Here is a 19368-nt window from a genome sequence, read left to right as displayed (position 1 = left end):
TCTGTTTTGCTCGGGCTGCCTGCAAATTCCGATCGACGGGGCTAAGGTAACGTAACGTAACGTAACGCAGATGTAATCCCGTGACCGCGCGGAGCCGCCGGCCGGGGGCGACCGCGCGCCATTTCTGACGCCCGAATGACGTCACTTCCGTAAACACGACGCGCCTTCGTTTCGCTTTCAGTTCAAAGCGCGCGATGTGCGTGCGCAGATGAACACGGTAAGCGCGCGCGTCCGGGTCGCGTTTCGGCCCCCGGGGGCCCCGGGGGGCCCCGGGGGTCCCGGGGGGCGTCGACGCGTGGGTTCGACCGTTGGACCGAGACGGTCTGGTGGTCTCGGAGCGCAGCGGAAGCGCCGTTCGCGCCGGTCCGGGACGGAGCGTGTGGCCGCACGATGCTAGTGGCGCGTTAGCCCCGCGGACACAGCTTTTGCGAGGCTTGGCGTCGGTTCTTTTTTTTAACCTTTTGCTTTTGTTTTTGTTGTTTTTTTTTTTTTAATCCGGATTCCAGATCTGACCCCCGCAGCGCATTAAGATGTCCACGGCTCAGTGCGACGTGTTTTCAACCCGCTCTCACGTCTCTTCCCAAAATTACAAAGTGACATTTTATGAACGAGATTTGAGTAGAATAGAGACCTCAACTAAACTGCAATGGATTCAGCAATGTCTATAGATGGATGGATCGATTTATTGATATGTGGATAGATTTATTGATATATGGTCAGATATATGGATGGATAGATGGCCAGATAAATAGATAGGTAGATGGATAGATAGATAGATGACAGAAGGATAGATTGAGAGATGGATAGATAAATAGGTGGATGGATAGATAGAAGGATATATGAATAGATAGATGGATGGATAGATAAATTGATAGATGATATATCAATAGATCTATCATCTGTCTAGCATGTGCGTGTGTGTGCGTGCATGTGTGTGGTGTGCTGTGTGACGATTAAAGATTCTTCTAGATGGATACTTTATTGATCCCCCACAAGGGAAATTTCACTATGTAATCCCATGCATATAGATCAAAACTGAATATTGTGATGGGAGAAAAGTTGTCCGATCCCCATTATTTACACGTCTGCTTCTCCTGCAGATGTCTGACCTCGCTGCAGGTCGCCATCCTGGGGGAAAACATTCCACTGAAGAGGCCTTGACGGGCCACACGTTTCCGGCCTCTTCTGGGGCGGGGGCCGAGCGGCGGCCCGGCGGCATGGGGAAGCAGGGCGTCTTGAAGGGGGCGGTGGGGACCACCAGCTCCACTTTCATCGGCCCGGCATGTCGTCCTCCCGAGGCCGCCCGCGCTGAGCCGCGGCCGAACATCGACCAGACCTTGGAGGAGTTTTACAAAGAGCTCGAGAAAGTTGAGTCCACCAACAGTGCCTCTTGTATCCCCGGAGAAGACTCGGGAACCCAACCTCTTAAAAACAATGCAGAAAATAAGCAGCTAAAAATGACCACCAGGGAGAGAATGTGTCCCAAGACCCCCCACCCCTTGGACACAGTTGCCGGTCAGAAGCGCCCCTCTCAGCCCCACCAGGTCCAGAATGAGCCCTACTTGTGTAAAAGACAGAGGCCGGGTCATGGTGAGATGCTGCCTGCGATTGATCCCAGTCCAACCCACCAGTGGCAGCCCTTCCCACCATTTCACAGACCCCCATGTCCCAGCTTTCACAGACCTTACGGCGCCCCGCCCCCTCCGCCCCCACGTACATTCCCCCGTCCGCCACCCGGCTTCATGCCCCATCCGCACCACACCTGGAACCCCGGGGCCATGGCGGATCGACCGCCTGGAGGCTTCCCATTTCAAACAAATCACAGACCCGGGTTTCCACCACCCCGTTACTATAATCCAGTGTCTCAGGGCTTTGATTCTCCGCACCACTTGAGGAGGAGCACGTGGGGTTGTAGCTATGATGAGTCGGATCGTCACGGTGTTCACTGGTCCAGTGATGTAAATAGTATTGAACCCCCTGCCAACGGGGATTGTGACTGGAGGGTCCCCCAAAACACTGAAGGAGTGGAGCAGGGGAGTCGCCCACCCTGTGCTCCCTCCTTGGCGCTGATCTTGATGAGGGGGTTACCTGGTTCTGGGAAAACAACAAGGGCTCAGTAAGTCCACGTTTGGTTTTTAACAAGTTTTGTTTCTTTTCAACTAGAAGCCACATAGTTTGACGGTCCATGTCAGGCCTATTGAACCGGTGGCCAAATGTGGTCCACACATTAATGGAGACTGGCCCTTCGAATAGCTTTGAAGATTACACCTGTTTTGGAAATACCCGTAGGACTTTAATGTACCAACGACCGTATGAAGAAGTGTGCATTTTAGAATATAGAATCTAGAAATGTTCATTTTAAGCTTTTCTGTAGACATAAGAAGCAAGCATGCACACCAGTTGAGCACATTTATTTCATATATATATATATATATATATATATATATAAATGTATTTTTATATTAACAGTGCTAAATATTTTTTAATTGCACATTTTGATGTCAAACAACAGTCAAAACGTCTAACTAGTAGCTTACTCTCTTACTAATACTACTAATACCTAATAATGAGTATTTGGCACATCCTAAATTACCCACTATAAGTAAACTGTTGCTTTGTTTGGACAGGGAGTTGCTTTCCACTGGCACCAACGGCTTGATACTGAGCACAGATGATTACTTTGGAGACAAACACGGCTACCTCTATGATCCAAACTTACTTGGAGCGGCTCACGAATGGAACCAGAGTCGAGGTAACGTTTCCCCAGATCTTGTATATGTATATGTGTATTGGATGTGCTCAGCTGTTTTCAATTTGACCAAACAAATTTCCGCCATTGATACCTTTTTTTTTTTTTTTTTTTGTGTGTGCATTTGATTTTTCAAGCAGGGCCTCATTCCAAACGCATTTCTGGTTATCTTAGATTGAGTCACATAGAAATCCGTTTTGTTGTAGAAACGTGAATCCGATCTCGTAAAGTGAGTGTAATTCTGTCACAACGTGCTTTAACCTCTTGTCTTGGCTTGTTGACTTATAGCTAAAGAAGCTATGCACAACCGCCAATCTCCTGTCATAATTGATAACACCAACATCCAAGCTTGGGAAATGAAGCCTTACGTCCAAATGGTGCGTAATGCTCTGCGTTCTGAGCCGGAATTAATTTTCCTCCGTCGTCTCAGATTAATATTCACCTCATCGCCTGTTCGCACCCCGAGGAAATATGAACGCTCTCATTCACAGGCCTTGGAGAGAGGATACAGAATCTATTTTCAGGAACCCGACACCAGGTGGAAATTTGACCCCTTTGAACTGGAGAAGTAGGTTTAACTCGATAATTATTTTCTATTGAATTAAGTAACGATCCATCCCACCACTGGTTTTGGACATCAGACTGGAAATATCACCGATACAGAGATCTGATGTCTAGAGCCATATCGTCATGTCAGATGTACGTGTTTTTTTAAGGATTCCAAATTGACATCAATAGTGAACAGACGGCCCTGATTTTGTGTGTGTGTGTGTGTGTGTGTGTGTGTGTGTGTGTGTGTGTGTGTGTGTGTGTGTGTGTGTGTGTGTGTGTGTGTGTGTGTGTGTGTGTGTGTGTGTGTGTGTGTGTGTGTGTGTTCGCGTGTGCGCTCCCTCCAGGAGGAACAAGCACGGTGTCTCTCTGGAGAAAATCGCTAAGATGTTGGATCGCTTCCCCCCTCGCATTTCCATCGACATCGTCATGGGGTCGGAGGAGCCCAAACATGTCACCATGAGGGAACAGCTGCCATGGCAACCACAACAGTGGAGTTCGCACACTAACTGACGTTTCCACCAGAACAGCAATTTACTTTAAAAACCAAGTAAACAATTTTCAGGACTTCTTCATTTGAAGACTTTGGGTTTTTTCAGATGTGAAATATATTTTATCTTGAGAACTGTTGGATAATTATATTTAAATGACCTACTTTGTAAGGAAATTTGCTATGAAAATGCCTTTTTTACTGAATTGTTTTCTAGCTGTGTTGTCGTTTTTATTCACGTGGGTTTAGTGTCGTGAGTGCAGACGCACTCGACCGTCCAAATAAACTTGACTTGTGCAAAAAAAAAAATCTGGACAGCGTCCTCTTTAGTTTTTTGTTGGTTTTCACTGATTCGCTTTTGCGTCGGTGGGGGCATGAGACCAGCGACTTAACTTTCACAGATGCGGTGAATTTGCGGTTTGCTTCCAATCCGCTCAGGTGAGATAAACGCTCATTGTTTCCTCTTATCACCTATAGGGGGCGCTGCAAGGCCGCCTGGAGGTCTGGAGGTCCTGGCCTCAAATCTGTTGCAATATTTCCCCTCTGGTCCCACTAAACACAGACTCAAATGTCAATCCGATCCGAGCTGCGTCGGGTGCGATGCCGGAGAGGAGTCTAATCCCTTCTGTGTTTCCATCGACCCAGATGAACGGTTCCAGCCGGCGCATGAAATGTTCCAGACACCGAGCGACGGGATCGATTTTCATTTATTGATCCGGTGGAGAAGATTGAACCTTCAGCTCATCAGCACTGGTTTTTTTTCCCCCTATTTATTTATATATTTATTTATTTATTTTTAACAGAGGCAACGGCTGAACCAAAAAGTAAAGGAGGGTTTGTTCAGCACATGGAGCCGTGGGGGTGTTTGTTCCCATTTCCTAAACCAATGGGGGATAAACAAGGCCCCAGACTCGTTTTGAAAAACAAGACACCGGTGCAAGGTGTGTTTTTTTTTTTTTGTGCCTTTTTTTTTTTTAAGGAGGGGGGGGGGGTAAACAGGGACATTGAAAGAATTCTTGTGCCGTTGTTGGTATATTATATAAGAAGGAATATATGGAATATAAGAAGATATGAATAACAACGTCACTATTCATGTTTTAAGCGATTTAACCCTTGTTTTTTCGAGATCTGTCTTTTCGATGGTTGTTGAGATACGCGCCGCAGAGGGAAACCCCTCCTACGATAACAGACACAGGTCGTGCAAAACAAATCTCGAGGAGCCGCTGCACAGTCTGGAGCCCATGGAAGGAGGCTCATATTCCCCCCATTAATAAAACTGATGTAGAATAACAGGGAGTGCGGGGAGGGTCACGGTGCATTGTAAGCAGCAGGAAATCCCATTGTGTTCCAGCTTATTCCCTCGGGCGTTGACTAATGGAGCGCACACCTGCACAAACCTGCTGTTCTCTTTACCGAGGTCGACACTGTGTTCCTTTCACACCGCACTGCTTTTTTTCCCGTCCACATCGGGGGGGATTGGAACAAAATGACTCTTTGTTGTAATGTTTTGTTTGCCCTAAAACCTTTTGAGGTGTCAGGAAGAAGGTTCTAGGATTTAGGAGGATCTAGGAGAGACTAAAAGGAATGTCTCATGGGTGGGAGAAGTCTCATGTTTTCTAAATGACCAAAAAAAAAAGCCCCTTTTTCCAGGATTTTGAATGGGTTTCTTATGACATCACAGCTTGTGTATCACTTCAACGACCAGTTTCGTGGATCTTACTGATCTCAGCTTGTTGCGTGTTTACAAATGGCCTAGAAGTGGAGCGTGCAGCCAAAACGTGAGTTTCAACAACTTGGATGTTTGTTTGTTTGTTTGTATGTCTGTTTGTTTAAGTTGGATGCATTTGGAAGGACTTGACCCTGGACCTGCACGACGGCAGCTGCTACCGTTGAATGCTGGAGACAGGCATCAGGCCAAATGAAATTACCGCTTCTGAGATTCGATTACTATAACGGAAACCATCGAAGCTGCTCATTCATTGCAGGTATTTTTAGGATTCTCGCAGGATCAGCTGTTTGCATAAACATACAACTGTACGTTGTCTTTTTGTTCTGTATTGTTTGTTTTGATAAGCAATACAGAATGTTATATTACTTTTTACAGTGTATATATACACTATTCTTTTTTTTTTACTTTTTAAAATCTCATAAGCACATGAACAAAGCTTTAAATCCCCCAACAGGCTGACATGGTTTATGTGTAACAAGACCTTGAGACAATGTCTTTCTTCTGTATTCTCCATTCAGGTGAACGGCAAGATCATAATAAAACAATGTAAATGGGGGTTTGCAAAATATACAATGTGGTGTACCTTTGTAAATCACAGTGCTTCACCATGAGAGGGCCTGCTCCCAGTGTGTTTTACCCTGTTTAAACAGCCGATGGTGAATAAATAACGTCCACACAAATGGGCTTCTTGCAGTGGACAGTACTCCAAACTGTCAGGTGCAATTCAAATGATTCAAGACACCCCGAATCCTTCCCAGTGGAACTTTGCATCTAAAATAACAACTGTTAATTTCCTGTTCATTTTTCCTGAAAATATCAGGATAAAAATTGATCAGTAGATTTATGAATGGTGTTCTTGTCGTTCCCCTAAGCATAAGCGGTATACAATTAATAAATGACATTTGGTCCATGTGCTTTAAAACAATACATTGGCCACCATAACTAGATTATGAATACATATCTAAAATGAAGCCAAACATGATCAGTTTTTCATAAACAAATCTCCACATCCCTGCAAAATCAGAATAAATGCGCCACTGTATCTGCACAGAAGGTCCAACTCGCATTGCTCCGCCGTCCACATTGTGCTGCATTCGCGATCAGCGATTCCGTATCGATTGTCCCCACCGCCGCGTGTCGGGTGTTCCGTCGCCGGTGTGTTGAAATTCGGGGGGAAATCGACGCAATTTATTATTTGTTCGGTAAGCTCGTGTTTCCGACAGGCACCCTACACGGTGTGTGCGGCGGCGGTGGTGGGGGGGGGGCTACAGAGTGGCTTAGATCGAAGTTTAGACCTTCGACACGTCGCTGTTGCGCCGCTTCCAGCGGGAGATAGATTTTTTTTTCCGAGTTCCGATCTCAAGCGAACGCAGCAGCTGCTATTGTGTTTATTATTGGCGTCACGTGACGACGCGGGCCAATCAGAGGCGCCGCTGTTCAGCCCCCCCCGCGGCCCAGCTCTCGTCCAGGGGACACGGGGAGGCTCCGCACTCCGGCTCCTCCAGCCCCCGCGCCGTCGCCTGCGATGCGGCCGACGGCGCGCTTCGTGCCGGCGTGCCGTGCGCGGCGCAGAGACCACGCCGCGTAGGCTGGATGAAGGAGGTGGACGTTGAGCCGACACGCCGCGGACGCGAGAGGAGAGCCGGAGCCGGAGCCGCGCCGTGACGGCGGGTGGACGGTGAGTGGGTGAGTGGAGAACCGGTCACTTGGCTCGTGTCAGGCGGAAGACATCTATTAGAGCACATACACATTTGTTAAAGAAACAAATAAATCACATTGCTTATTGTTTGGTTTCAAGCAAAAAAATAAAATAAAATAAATTAATTGATGAAATTGTATTTTTAAATGATAATAAACACACCATTAAATAAACACATTTGTTGTGTATCCAGGGGCCATCCTTGTCCCCCTCACTTCAGGGAAACTTTATTACAAACAGTGTCACCCAGAACATTTTTTACATTTATTCAAAATGTATTGTATTTTTAGGACATATTTGTATAAATACTCATTTTTCAGTTTTATTATTATTATTGTTGTTGTTATTTTGTAATAATTTTGTTATTACTTATATATGTTGTGTTTGTAACACGTTGATTCGTACATCTGCCCGATGGACAAACCTGTTCCACTAGTCTCATATCACGATATTGACATAATATATCATATGATATCGATATGATATTCATATCGTGATATAGGACTGGTTTGTCGTAATATTGTATCTTGTCTTGTGTGAAAATATCAAATGAAAAGATCAATAGTCCACCCCCCAAATATTGTCAAAACATTGTGGTTTTTGTCCTAAAAAAATAAAATAATAATTATATATATATATATATATATATATATATAAATTATTTTTTTTTATGCATCGCCCAGCCCCTAAGAGATCTCTAGTGTATATGGCAGGGGTCTCAAACTACGGGTCTGAGGGCCGCGTCCTGCCCGCCAGACAATTTTATGTGGCCCGCTACGTGGTGGTAGTAAATTGATAAATCTGGCCCGCAAGACTGAATGAATCCACACAGATGTCCTTCAGTGTTTTCAAAGTTAAAAGCAGAGAACTCATTACACCATTGAAGGGGGTGTGCGTGTGCGCACGTGCTCGCGTTGTGGTGTGTGATAAATAAAGAATCTTCTTCTTCTCCAAAATATGAAACAGAGAGAGAGAAGAGAGAAGAATCTTTAATTATCACGCAACACACCGCACTACAACACATGCGCACACACACAGACACACGCACACGCTTTGGATGGTGGCCGGTGAAATGAGGCCTCTGCATTTAACTCATCCTGGCTTGTCCTTCCTCCGGGGGGGCAGCCAGGAGCAGTGGGCAGCGTTCGTCGACGCACCCGGGGACCTGGTGACGAGTGTCCATCGCTGGTCAGACGATGACGTGTGCATGTTTTTTGGGGGGGGGGGTCCTTACTGACATTAGGTGGAGGAAACCCCATGTGAGCACGGGGAGAACATGCAAACTCCACACAGAAAGGCTCCTATTTGATATAACAGAATTAAACAGAGTTAAATAGAACATAAGAGAGTTCTTTCTCAGAGGATTACGCAGCAATTCACTAATGTGCGAGGAGGGGGGCAAACCCCCAAAAAAATAGAGGCCGGTTTTCACTTGAAGATCCACATGGCCCCGCGGCGTAGAAGAAGACAACCTGGCCGGGGGCCCCCGGGTCATTTGGGTTTGAGACCACTGGTCCATAGAATAACCTCATCGCCCCCCATTTTACCTGCATGACTCAGACCTGACCGGATGAGCTGCATTGATGCACCGTTCATGTAAAGGTTTATGTATCGAGTTCCGATCGTGGATTACGGACCTGGAGATGTTAAATAGCGAATGAGATTTCCCCCCCAAACTGCGACGTGTACCAGGTCGAGCCAGATGAGGCGGCGCACACACCTACGCGCAGCGGAATACGAAGAGGTTTTTCCTTGCGGGTTTCCTCAGGCGTCGCTGGGTTTTATTTTGGTCCCTATTGTCATTCAGATTCAGTGCTCTCATCGCCGCGGCTGGTGGTTACGTAATGAAGGCCCAGTGTTGCAGTTTCCTGAATGGAGAGGAAAATCTCAATACGCAGAGCTCAAGAGAGACGTTACATAAGGGATGCCGTCCGTCTTTTTTTTCTTTTCTCTCTCTCTCTCTCCTCAGTGCGTCCGTCCAGAAATAGACCTCCCGCAGAGATGAGCCGTTGGGTTCTGCGCGGGTGCCGCGGGGACATGGACAGACAACATGCGCTAATCCCCCAAACTGTTCGGAGACCCGAAGAAACTTGTCGGGCTTCTGAACTTGCTCACCCTAACCCTGGGAGACTGTGTCCCCCCCGCCTCGATGAGGAATGGCCGCAAAGATACGGTCCTCTAAAGGTTATTGAGGAGTCGGCGTCGCTCGGGGCGCCCTTCGCCGCACGCACGCGCCGTGTTTTCATATGGGCTTTCGTGTCCCGGAGAAGCGCGACCTTGCTGAGAATCCGCCACTCAGTTCAACGTTAGACTTGTGGTTTCTTCAGTCGAGGAAAGCAGGGAATTCTAAGCAGCGCATTGGATGCTACAACTCATACTGCACGAAATAAAATAACAGACAATTATAAAATATTACAAAATGATATAGATCAGGGCAGCTTATGGCTCTTGGAACCATATTCACAGGTGAGTTATGGATAGATTTATTCAGGTAAAAATGTTAAAATAATTATAATTTTTTTCTGGGAGACTTGCTGAAAGAGACCCAGTTAACGAAAGCATCAAGCGTGTTATAAAGAAATTGAGTGAGTTTTCTGATCCAATGTTATCGTTATATAATCGTTTTTTTAGATGAGACGGCAAATCTGACTCATCAGCAGTCATCTATCGCTTCTTTTGTTTTCCCTGAAGATTTTTCCTCGCACTAACCCACTTTGACTGTAGTCAAATTGGGTCGTGCAGGGAGGATAATCGGAGTTGATTTTAGCCATAACTAGTCAACAACGGCAGCTTTTCTGAGGCTGTTATTGATACTGTGGTACGCGGTTAAATCAGAGTGTATTTTCATCCCTTCTGTGCCACCCTGTCCAGCGTTCTGCCACGGGCAGCGTCTGATCCAGGATGTCTTTTTATTTATTTATATTTTTTACTTTAGTCTTGTTTCTCTATCATAATCTCTGATGATGACGGCAATGGAGCATGAAATCGTTTACTCCAAAATATCACATGTACACAAGAGGTGCCAAAAACAAAAAAAGCTCAAAGGACTGTTTCACAACGTTTGGATAGTTTCAACCTTAAAATGTCTGGATGTGGTTGTTGTTGTTGGGGAAACGACGCCAGCGTGGTGAGAGAGATTTTAACTGGGACCAGAAGAGCCGCCGTCGGGCCATCACAACCCACGCTCTTTGGGACGGAGAATCAAAAAAAAGACACATGATGACACATAATGACACATAATGATGTAATTAAATTCAAAATTAGATTTCAAATAGACAAAGGAAGTGCACTTTTACATGGTTCCTTCATTTGTTGCTCTTTGTCAAATAGACATGACGAGCCTGAATCTCACATGGCCCTAATATCCCTTCACGAGTTAATAAAGGGTTATCTTACCGCTTTTGGAGGCAAAACACCCTCCTCTCTAAAACATTTGCTTCTCCTCTGAGCTACGCTGCCGCACACTGCCCCTTTTAGGAATATTTTGCTAATTCTGCTTATACTCTCTAAAATGTGTTTTAAAAAAAAAAAAAAAAGAATCCAACTGTTGGATGATCCTCAGATCAACAAGCTGGTTCCGCAGTTTCCTGTGGATGTTTGGGTTGAAGATATTCTAATCGAAAAGGTAATTGAAGGGAAAGATAAAAATTAGAAGGAAAGAGATCAGTTCAAAGGGGAACTTCATGGTTGTTCTAGGCATTCAACATGTGAAAAAGAATTTTATTTCTGTTCCCCTTTTTTTTTTTTCTTTAAACTGCCAAAGAAAAGGTCTGGGGCTGGCACCAACACTCAGAATTCAGGGGTGAAAAACGTATCCATGTCCTGAACTGGGTTGTGCACTTAAGAAAAAACACACACACTTATATCCTCTCAACACCAAACATATGCCTAAAATTCTCTCCCTATTAAGATATGATTACGAGTCGAAGTATTTTTCTCTGGTGGGTAGAGGAACAAAGGAACGGGTGCAAGAGGGCGGGACCAGTACCGGTATCGAGCCAGGACTCGGTGTCAGAGAAAATCCCCCAGTACCAAATCGAAATCCAAGAGCCGATATCAATGTCAGGATTGAAAGAAATGCAACTTTGATTTTCTGCCTGACGCACGCCTCTGATCCACAACAACGGATTGTGTGTCAGTTGTTATTCTGTCTGATCACCTCGGATCACCTTCAGTCAAAGTCATTGCTTGGAACTTACCTTGCACCGACCAGGTACTTGAAGGGCTTTGGGTGGAGCAGGCGCACTGATCTGTCTTCGCATTGGGGGCAGCAGCACGGAGGGCTGTCAATGCGGTGGATCGATTTGCGAGCGCTGCAGGCGACGGAAGCTTCGGCTGGAGGGTTAAATGTTAAACGGTAAATTGCCGGAGAGGGAGTCGCTGCTCAACAACACATTCCCGCTCGACCTTGTTTGACCTTGTTGGGTCTGGGGGGTGTCATGTTACACCCATTGCGGCGATCGTTGAATCAATGGATGTATTCATTGTCTCACGATGTGGAACATGTACGTGATTCTCATGTTTTTTTTTTTTTAATGGAACCGGTTTAAGGAAGTCCTCCGTGCTATCGATGATGCTGCCGCTCGCTTTCCCTGGGGAAACGGAGTGAGAACAGGGAAACAAAGGGGCGTTGTTATCTGGAGATGTCAGAGGCGGTAGTAAACCAAGCGATACCCAGATTCACCAAGTGTCCTTTGGAAACACGGCAATGTGTTTATTTTTAAAACCATGTGTGGCAGCGTCTGATCAAAGGTGAAACAAGTCGGCAAACTCAAATTCCCGCAAATGCGGAAGTTTTAAATTTGAAGAGCCCACTCAACATTACGAACAACGGTTTTAGGATCACTGAATACTTGTAGTTTGCCACCAAAGTACACTTCTTTTAGTCTCGTCTGCGGCGCATTATGTGGACGTGGTGATTGATTTGTATCTTTGGTTTCACTGGCTTTTGTTCCAGAGTTTGGGGTGAAACCCCGCCCATAAACACAACCCAACACAGCGTCGTTGTCAGCAGACAACAGGCACATGCTTGTTTTGGGACCTTGATCGATCTAGTGATATTCATCTCAATTTCATTCATCCATTTCGATCTATGATGCTCTAAAGTTTCACAGTCGTCTGCTGCAACACTTCCTGCCTTGTACTCGGGTGACTCAACGTGGTCCACGTCGAAAACCAGACGTAGACGAGCTAAAAAAAATTAGTCTTTGATCATAGAAAACTATGTTTAGTTTTTCCTTGACGGGATTAAAATGTTTGTGGCGTGCTATCCAACATTCAAAGTGCATGATATTTTCCCCCAATAGTGCGTATGTTCCTCAAGTTTTCTTTGTATCTCAACTTATTTTCAAAACTGAGTTTTTGAGTTACTTGCCCGTTGTTGAACTTGGCACGAGCGGCCTTTGACGCACGCGGGCAGCTCAGGTTATTCTGTGGTATTCACTGTTCTGTGTAATGTCAAGTAAGAATGTGAAACCATTTTGATAAAGTAAAGTTATAAAGTCTATCGACTCGAACGACTGCAAGGGGTGACGTCACCTCCGTAACCATGGCAGACCACCAAATAAACACCAGAAGCGAGAAATTCCACTTCAATTCGACCATATTGTCTCCGTGTGGTTATGGATTACGTGGAGGAGGCGGCGGAAGCTCTCCATTATCACGGAACTGCGCTGGCAGCGTCAGGCGGGGCAGTGGGGTCCCCCCAGAAAACAATTCCCCGAATGCAAATCCAAGTCCATTTGCATTCTGCGAGCAGGTTCCCAGAATCTCAGCCGCACAGTGTATTAGGATAATTAAACTGGGCACACCGCACGACTTTCAAAGTGTTCAGACGGCTGCAGTGTTCACGCGACACAACTTTCTGCCTTGTGATCGAGAAACTTGAAGGTGTTGTGGTTTTCACACTACATGACTGATCGGCTACAGGGGGTCACACATCACAAGACCTTTCACCGGAAGGGATCCCCCACCTTCTGAAAACCTTCTGAAAATTGCAGGACGCATTCACTCATATACTGTATTTATTTAAGCCCCTTTCCCACTTGTGCTGAAAGCCGTAAATCTACCGGCAATGTTCCGTGGTGGCGTCGTGTTAAAGGGATCCGGTGTCGATGTTCTGTAAATCTCCCCACTTTTTCCGGCAAATTTCCAGAGTGGCTGTGAATTGAAGTATGTGGGAATGGAACAATGTTGAGTCCGAACCGTGGTGCTTGGCTGCAAAGACAAGAAACTGAAACATGCCCAGTCTCTGCGAGACAGGTCTTTTATATTCTTTTATTTTTCTCCTATTCTTGAAAAAGAAAATGCCACTCAGTCTGGTCGTGTCTTTTACAGTTCGGGGCGCGGTGCAGGGACATCGAGAGAAGCACTTTGCTCCCTCACCGGCTGCACCGCAGGGCTGAGCTGGAGGGCGTGAGCGGACAGGGAGAAGTAGAACGGGTGGAGAAGGTTCCTTCTCCGCAGGCAGAGGGTGTAGGACAGGTTTAAAATGATCACACTGATTTAATAACATTGGCTTTAAGGGTTGTTGTGTCCGGGGACGGGGGCTCTGTCCCCTCTTTGGTCAGTTGAGGGAAGAGTCCGTGGGGCGGGGAGACGGGGAGCGACGCGCTGGTCTTAAAAACCGCGTCTGTTGCCTCGTCTCACGTGACATTAGACACATCGAGTGCGAGCGTTACATGATGTTTCCGTAACAGTCATGTATGTGGGAACAGACTCCACACAGAGCTTTTCCATATAGGAGGCTCATGTGGGAGAGGGGCTTGAGTTTTCAGTCTTCCGTAAAGATTTGACATGTTGGAGAGAGTCTCACTGCGTGCAGGGTGAGGTAACCCTGTTTCGTAAGCCTTTATACCGTGAGAGCTTGCGTGCCATTGGTGCCATTCACGAGACTACGCTTCACAATCACATTCCACGCAGTCAAACTCCGTTCAAAGTTACCGTCGCATTTTGCTGAAACAGAATGCAATCTTCTCCCCACTCACATGAGTGGCTTCTTGGTATTTTCTGGATGCCACAACATTATTCAAAGCCCCCCGGGGCTGCTCTTGAGAAGAAAAGGAATGTGTATGCAAAGCAATGAAATCATTATCTCAGAGGACGGTGGCTGATCACTATATAACAGAGGAATGTGTTTTTAAGGGCCATGCAAGGTACAAAAGGTTATTTCCTAATATAAGAAATATAATTCATTTTCTATCACAGGCAGAAACATGTCTAATTCTAAAAGTCATCTGTAAATATACTCTAAGTTAATTTTTTTTTCGCTCAGTCCTGCATAGGTGTCAAACCGAACATTTCAATACTCCATAGCCAGTCGTACTGAGGACTTGCCAGTTCTCTGTTTAACCCGAGTGTGTAAAGCCGCTGAGACCGATGCAGCTGTAAACCCTGAACTGGAGCTGACTTCCTGCAGGCGTGATGTGTGAGGCCGCTGTGTGACGCAGCCCGGGCGACCATGATGGAGGACGCCGCCGCCCAGCTGGAGAGGGACCACGTGCACAGCGTCTATGACCAGATCGCTCCCTACTTCAACGACATCCGCTACAAAGCCTGGCCCAAGGTGCGGCAGTTCCTCCTCGACCAGCCGCCCGGAAGCCTAGTGGCCGATGTGGGTGAGTGCCACTTTTTTATTTTTATTTTTATTTTGATGGTCTACATCAGGGGTGGAGAACATTTTTCTTGTTTGGGGTGAGGTTATCAATAACATATACAATAGTGGATCATGGAAGGTCTTGTGATGGGCCCGTAATAGGTTCCCTGCCCCCGATCTACACTCTTGATAACCCAGATTACATGCAATAAATGTCATGTACAAGTAATGTGCACTTTTAAAAATTATTTTATGTATGATCAATATGATGTGTTTGTTTTTGGAGAATATTAAATAAATGAAAACCTTTAAATTCATAGTTCGAGATATGTTTAGTTGAAATCCAACGCTCCACTTTCTGTTTTTCCCTTTTAAAATAGTGGAGTTGAATTGTCTGTCAATGCAGGTTGTGGAAACGGCAAGTACCTCAACATCAACAAGGAGGTGTTCAAGCTGGGCTGCGATGTTTGTCGCCCCCTGGTGGACTTTGCCTGGAGTCAAGGACACGAGGTGCAGATGTGCGACGGGCTCCACCTGCCTTACAGGGACGGGTGCTTCGACGCCGTGCTCTCCATCGCAGGTGACAGACACTGCTGCTGTGTCCGAAATGTACAACGTACTACATACGATTTAGTACATGATGGTTCCAGTGTGTGTGTGTGTGTGTGTGTGTGTGTGTAGGTGTAATCACACTGAGTCACATCTCAGCAGAGCTCTTAATTAATTCAGTCATTTGGTCAAAAATGTAAATTGGCCCTAATGAACATTAATTACAGTTTACCGCCAGATGAAGCATAAATAAGCCCTCAGGACCTTCGCGGAGGTTGTGTTGCCAAGCCAACGGTGATCTACGCAGTTGGGTTGTAATTTATAACGTTTGTATTCAAATGTTAAATACATCTCATTAGGAGCATGAAAGAAAAAAAACGCAAACAGCGGTGCATCACGTTGCGTTCCATTCAGATGAATAGTGACGGTCTCTAATTTCCTGCAGTCATCCATCACCTGTCCACCAAAGAGCGGCGTATTCGAGCAATAAAGGAGATGGCGCGGGCGCTGCGCGTGGGCGGGCGCATCATGATCTACGTGTGGGCCATGGAGCAGAAGCGCCGTAAGTTCGAGAAGCAGGACATCTTCGTGCCCTGGAACCCGAACCCCCTCTCGCCCCCGCACGGCGGGCCCCGCGCGAGGGCCGGCGCGCAGAGCGCGGGCGACCCCGCCGCCGACCACGCCGACAAGCACAGGAAAGTGAAAAGCACATCCTCTGTGATGGACGGGGACGGCCTGCGCGGGGCGTGCGCGGGGCCCCAGCAGAAGAGCCAGAGGCTGTGGTTCTTCTCCCGGTCGCTGGACTCGGTGTTCGACTTCGGGAGCCTGGCCATCTCCCGCTCGTCCTCCAGAGACCTGAGCTCCCTGTCGTCCCGGAGTGGCGAGCAAGAGGGCGGGGCCGGGAGGTGGTACCGGGGGCGGGGTCTCATCAAGCAGGTCTCCAGCTTCTTCTCCGCGGCCGGCTCGGAGGAGGACGTTTTCGAGTCGCGGCAGAAGGAGGCCGGGGACGAGAACGCGCGCGCCGGCCCCAAAAAGCGCGGCATCCCCCCGGCGATGGTCCAGGGCTTCGGCTCTGAGGCGCTGCCGGATCTGGTCCCCAGCCAGAAGGAGTGCGCAAAGGCGCCCGGGGACGGGGGAGAGGGCGGAGACCCCGAGGTAAAGTGGGGGGAAAGGCGAGGGAGCAGGGAGAGCCCGGAAGAGGGCGAGAGGCCCCCGATGGGCCCCTGCCTGAGGTACTACCATGTGTTCAGGGAGGGAGAGCTGGCCGAGCTCATAGACCGCCACGTGGAGGAGCTTCACGTCACCAACTCGTACTTTGACCACGCCAACTGGTGTGTGGTGGCGGAGAAAATTCAGGTTTGGAAAATATGATTTTGCCGTTTTATTCAGTCTCGGCTTTTAACCTCGACGGACATTTCCAGGTTTTTAGATTGAAACAACCCGACACTCCAGCTCTACAAGGGTGCAGCCGTTACGGAAATAGTGCACAGAACTTTTTAACTTGATGTTTGTGTTTGTGCTCCACCTCCAGAAGTTTAATAAAACTGTGTAAATGTTTAGTTTTTAGCCATCAGAAAGCACAAAGAATGGTCTGGGATCCGGCCGGACGAGGCACAAGTTTAATTTGACGATATTTCCTCCCAGTCAAAAGACCCGTTTCAGAGGTTTGATGGTGTAGTGTTCAGCTGTGTTGATAGTTTTTGGTCTGATTGACCAACAAGCAGTATCTGGTGCAGTGTTCCTTCTGAGTGTCTGCTGTTTATCAAATTATTTAACCAAATGGAAAGCCGCTGACAATATTTATTTAGTCCCGTCTCCTGGCTCCTTGTGGACTTAATTTGTCTCTTCCTCCACAAGACTTTTACTCTTAGCCAAAGATTACTTTCTGTGATTTAAATTCTTCCATTTGGTTTTAAGTGTCTTTGCAGCATTATAGTGTCGCCTGTGTCAGCAACATTCGCCGCTCTTCCCAAAATGCTGCCTGCGCTTTGGGAGCAAAGGAAATTTCAGTTTCGTCTTCGCAGTCCGCCCATCATGTTTCAAAGTAAGAGTACGGACCGGACTGGAGTGGACTGAAATCCACACCTCCACAGCCATTTGAGTAATAGTGGAGGATCTGGCATCTGTAGAGGCTGCGCCAAATCTCCTTCCAAGCACTGTAGGAGTTGATTTTATTTGTATTTTTTATTATTTTTTTTATTTGTCGTCTGTAGCGATGAACATCTTAATGATACAGGCAGACATTGACGCCCTCTGACCGGCCGTCTGCCTGTTTGCGGGGTTGCACACGTCTTAAAAGCAGACATGGAGGCGCCAACTTCTGAAGCAATTTTTGTGTGTGTGTGTGTGTGTGTGTGTGTGTGTGTGTGTGTGTGTGTGTGTGTGTGGATGGGAACATGTATCCGATCGGAAATCAATCACTATCTTCCAAAGCATCTGTGCAGTGTGGTACCAGTGTTTCTGCTCTGTGTGTGTGTGTGTGTGTGTGTGTGTGTGTGTGTGTGTGTGTGTATTGACTGCCTGATATATACTGTGAATCAACATTGCACTGTACTGCAAGTATGCCGCTGCTTGCTGCTCCATGTTGGCCAATGACAAAAACTTGAAACACGGCGTGGATCTGTACTCACTGTGCCAAGGAACATGCCCACGCCTACAGTACAGCGCGTCTGGACCAACCGTGCGTGTGTGTGTGTGTGATGTTGTTTTTATTGTAGTTTTGTGTTTATTAAATCACTTTTGTCCACAACTGTTTCTGTTTTCTCTTCCGTTCGTTTTTTGCGTGGGCTTGGATGTGTCGGCCAGTTAAGGGGCGATCAGTTAAATTCAACCGAATGATTTATTCCTTACGGGGCAGTTGCTGTTATGTACTTGGTTGCTCGTGTTTCAGATTAGATACATAAACCTTTTTTGGCCGACGTTTTGAGATGTGCTCTGAATTTATGGAGGCTGTTTTATTATAACGTGTACAATTTTAGATTTGTTGACATGGTGAGTAACTGACTCACTAAAAAAGTAAAACAGCAGAAATTTCTCATCCGTCCCCAGATGTATAAATATACATAAATATTATGGATGACAATACAGTGCAGTTTCCACTCTTGGTTGATGTGTTTTTGTTCAGTCTCTCCAGTGTTGGACTCTGCTGCCCCCTGCTGGTCTGAAGTGGCAATTCAAGAGAATTACAACCTGACCACGTGGGTCATTTCTTTTTTTTTTGCTCAGAATTCAGAGATTAATCTCAATTAAATTGTATTTTTCTTTTCATGTGTCCCGATAGAATCATGTCTATCGGTTTTAAACTAAATCCTTTTCTTTCTTCCTGTGTTCCCAAATGCCTTTTTAATAACCATTCTCCTAGACCTGAAAGGAATTATTTTTTATAATCAATAATAATAAATAATTATAATTGACATTCAGAATAACAAATTATCATCCATTTCTTTGTCGATGGGTCTTGTATTTTGAGAAGGGACCGAGATGCACTCGTGTGGCCTGAAGGGCCTGTTTATTTTTAAATACCTCTGTCTGTACCTCTGTCATCTGCACCATCCTCCTCTGCAAGCAGTCACACTAGCGGTCAAGCAGTCACACTTTGAAATCCTAGCACAAACTGGATGCCGTGTGCAGGTCTATTTATTAATCTTGAGTTCGGGAATACAAATAATATTGTTTGTTTACTCAGATGCCCATTATTTGCAACCAAAATGGGCACTTTTCTCCCTGAGGTCCACACAGAAGCAGAACACACAAATAAATACATTCATTCATGAGAAACAATCAAAGCGTCTGCAGGGTAGCTGTAAGGAATCAGAATTTTAAGAAGTTGTCGTTTTATTTTCTTTATGGATGAGTGCAATTTGATGGCAAGTGCTCCCACAAACAAATAAAACCTTTAAAGTTAACATAAATAGGCTGAACAATAATAAGATTCGTCCTTTTGAATGTGATAGTGAATAGATATGTGAGGAAACTTACGTAAACAATTTGGGTACGAATCCATTGGTTT

General features: G+C 46.2%; 2 protein-coding genes across 2 annotated transcripts; both read left to right on the top strand.

The window, feature by feature from the left end:
• The first annotated feature begins 1146 nt into the window (after positions 1-1146).
• Positions 1147-4004, top strand: n4bp2l2 (NEDD4 binding protein 2-like 2). The gene is made up of 5 exons (XM_080007044.1): positions 1147-2116; positions 2628-2752; positions 3038-3126; positions 3241-3317; positions 3646-4004. Exons 1-5 carry the CDS (start codon positions 1218-1220, stop codon positions 3809-3811), a joined length of 1356 nt encoding a protein of 451 aa, XP_079863170.1. The 5' UTR covers positions 1147-1217; the 3' UTR covers positions 3812-4004.
• A 3117-nt stretch (positions 4005-7121) lies between these two features.
• Positions 7122-18098, top strand: trmt9b (tRNA methyltransferase 9B). Its single transcript, XM_080006836.1, has 4 exons — positions 7122-7195; positions 14634-14832; positions 15217-15390; positions 15805-18098. The coding sequence occupies exons 2-4, from the start codon at positions 14676-14678 to the stop codon at positions 16728-16730; spliced, it is 1257 nt and encodes a 418-aa protein (XP_079862962.1). The 5' UTR covers positions 7122-7195; positions 14634-14675; the 3' UTR covers positions 16731-18098.
• The last annotated feature ends 1270 nt before the right edge of the window (positions 18099-19368 follow it).

Source organism: Zeus faber (assembly GCF_960531495.2).
Source record: "Zeus faber genome assembly, chromosome: 9".
Taxonomy (NCBI): Eukaryota; Metazoa; Chordata; class Actinopteri; order Zeiformes; family Zeidae; genus Zeus; species Zeus faber.
The sequence above is the reverse complement of the archived record's forward strand: the minus strand, read 5'-3'. Positions and strand labels throughout refer to the sequence as shown.

What these genes read in the sequence shown, in the direction of transcription:
- n4bp2l2 (XM_080007044.1), top strand. Translation starts at nt 1,218, where the DNA reads ATGGGGAAGCAGGGCGTCTTGAAGGGGGCGGTGGGGACCACCAGCTCC. An exon ending in CGAATGGAACCAGAGTCGAG is followed by an intron (nt 2,753 to 3,037) that starts GTAACGTTTCCC and finishes GTTGACTTATAG; the next exon opens with CTAAAGAAGCTATGCACAAC. An exon ending in TGAAGCCTTACGTCCAAATG is followed by an intron (nt 3,127 to 3,240) that starts GTGCGTAATGCT and finishes TCTCATTCACAG; the next exon opens with GCCTTGGAGAGAGGATACAG.
- trmt9b (XM_080006836.1), top strand. Translation starts at nt 14,676, where the DNA reads ATGATGGAGGACGCCGCCGCCCAGCTGGAGAGGGACCACGTGCACAGC. An exon ending in AAGCCTAGTGGCCGATGTGG is followed by an intron (nt 14,833 to 15,216) that starts GTGAGTGCCACT and finishes CTGTCAATGCAG; the next exon opens with GTTGTGGAAACGGCAAGTAC. An exon ending in CGCCGTGCTCTCCATCGCAG is followed by an intron (nt 15,391 to 15,804) that starts GTGACAGACACT and finishes AATTTCCTGCAG; the next exon opens with TCATCCATCACCTGTCCACC.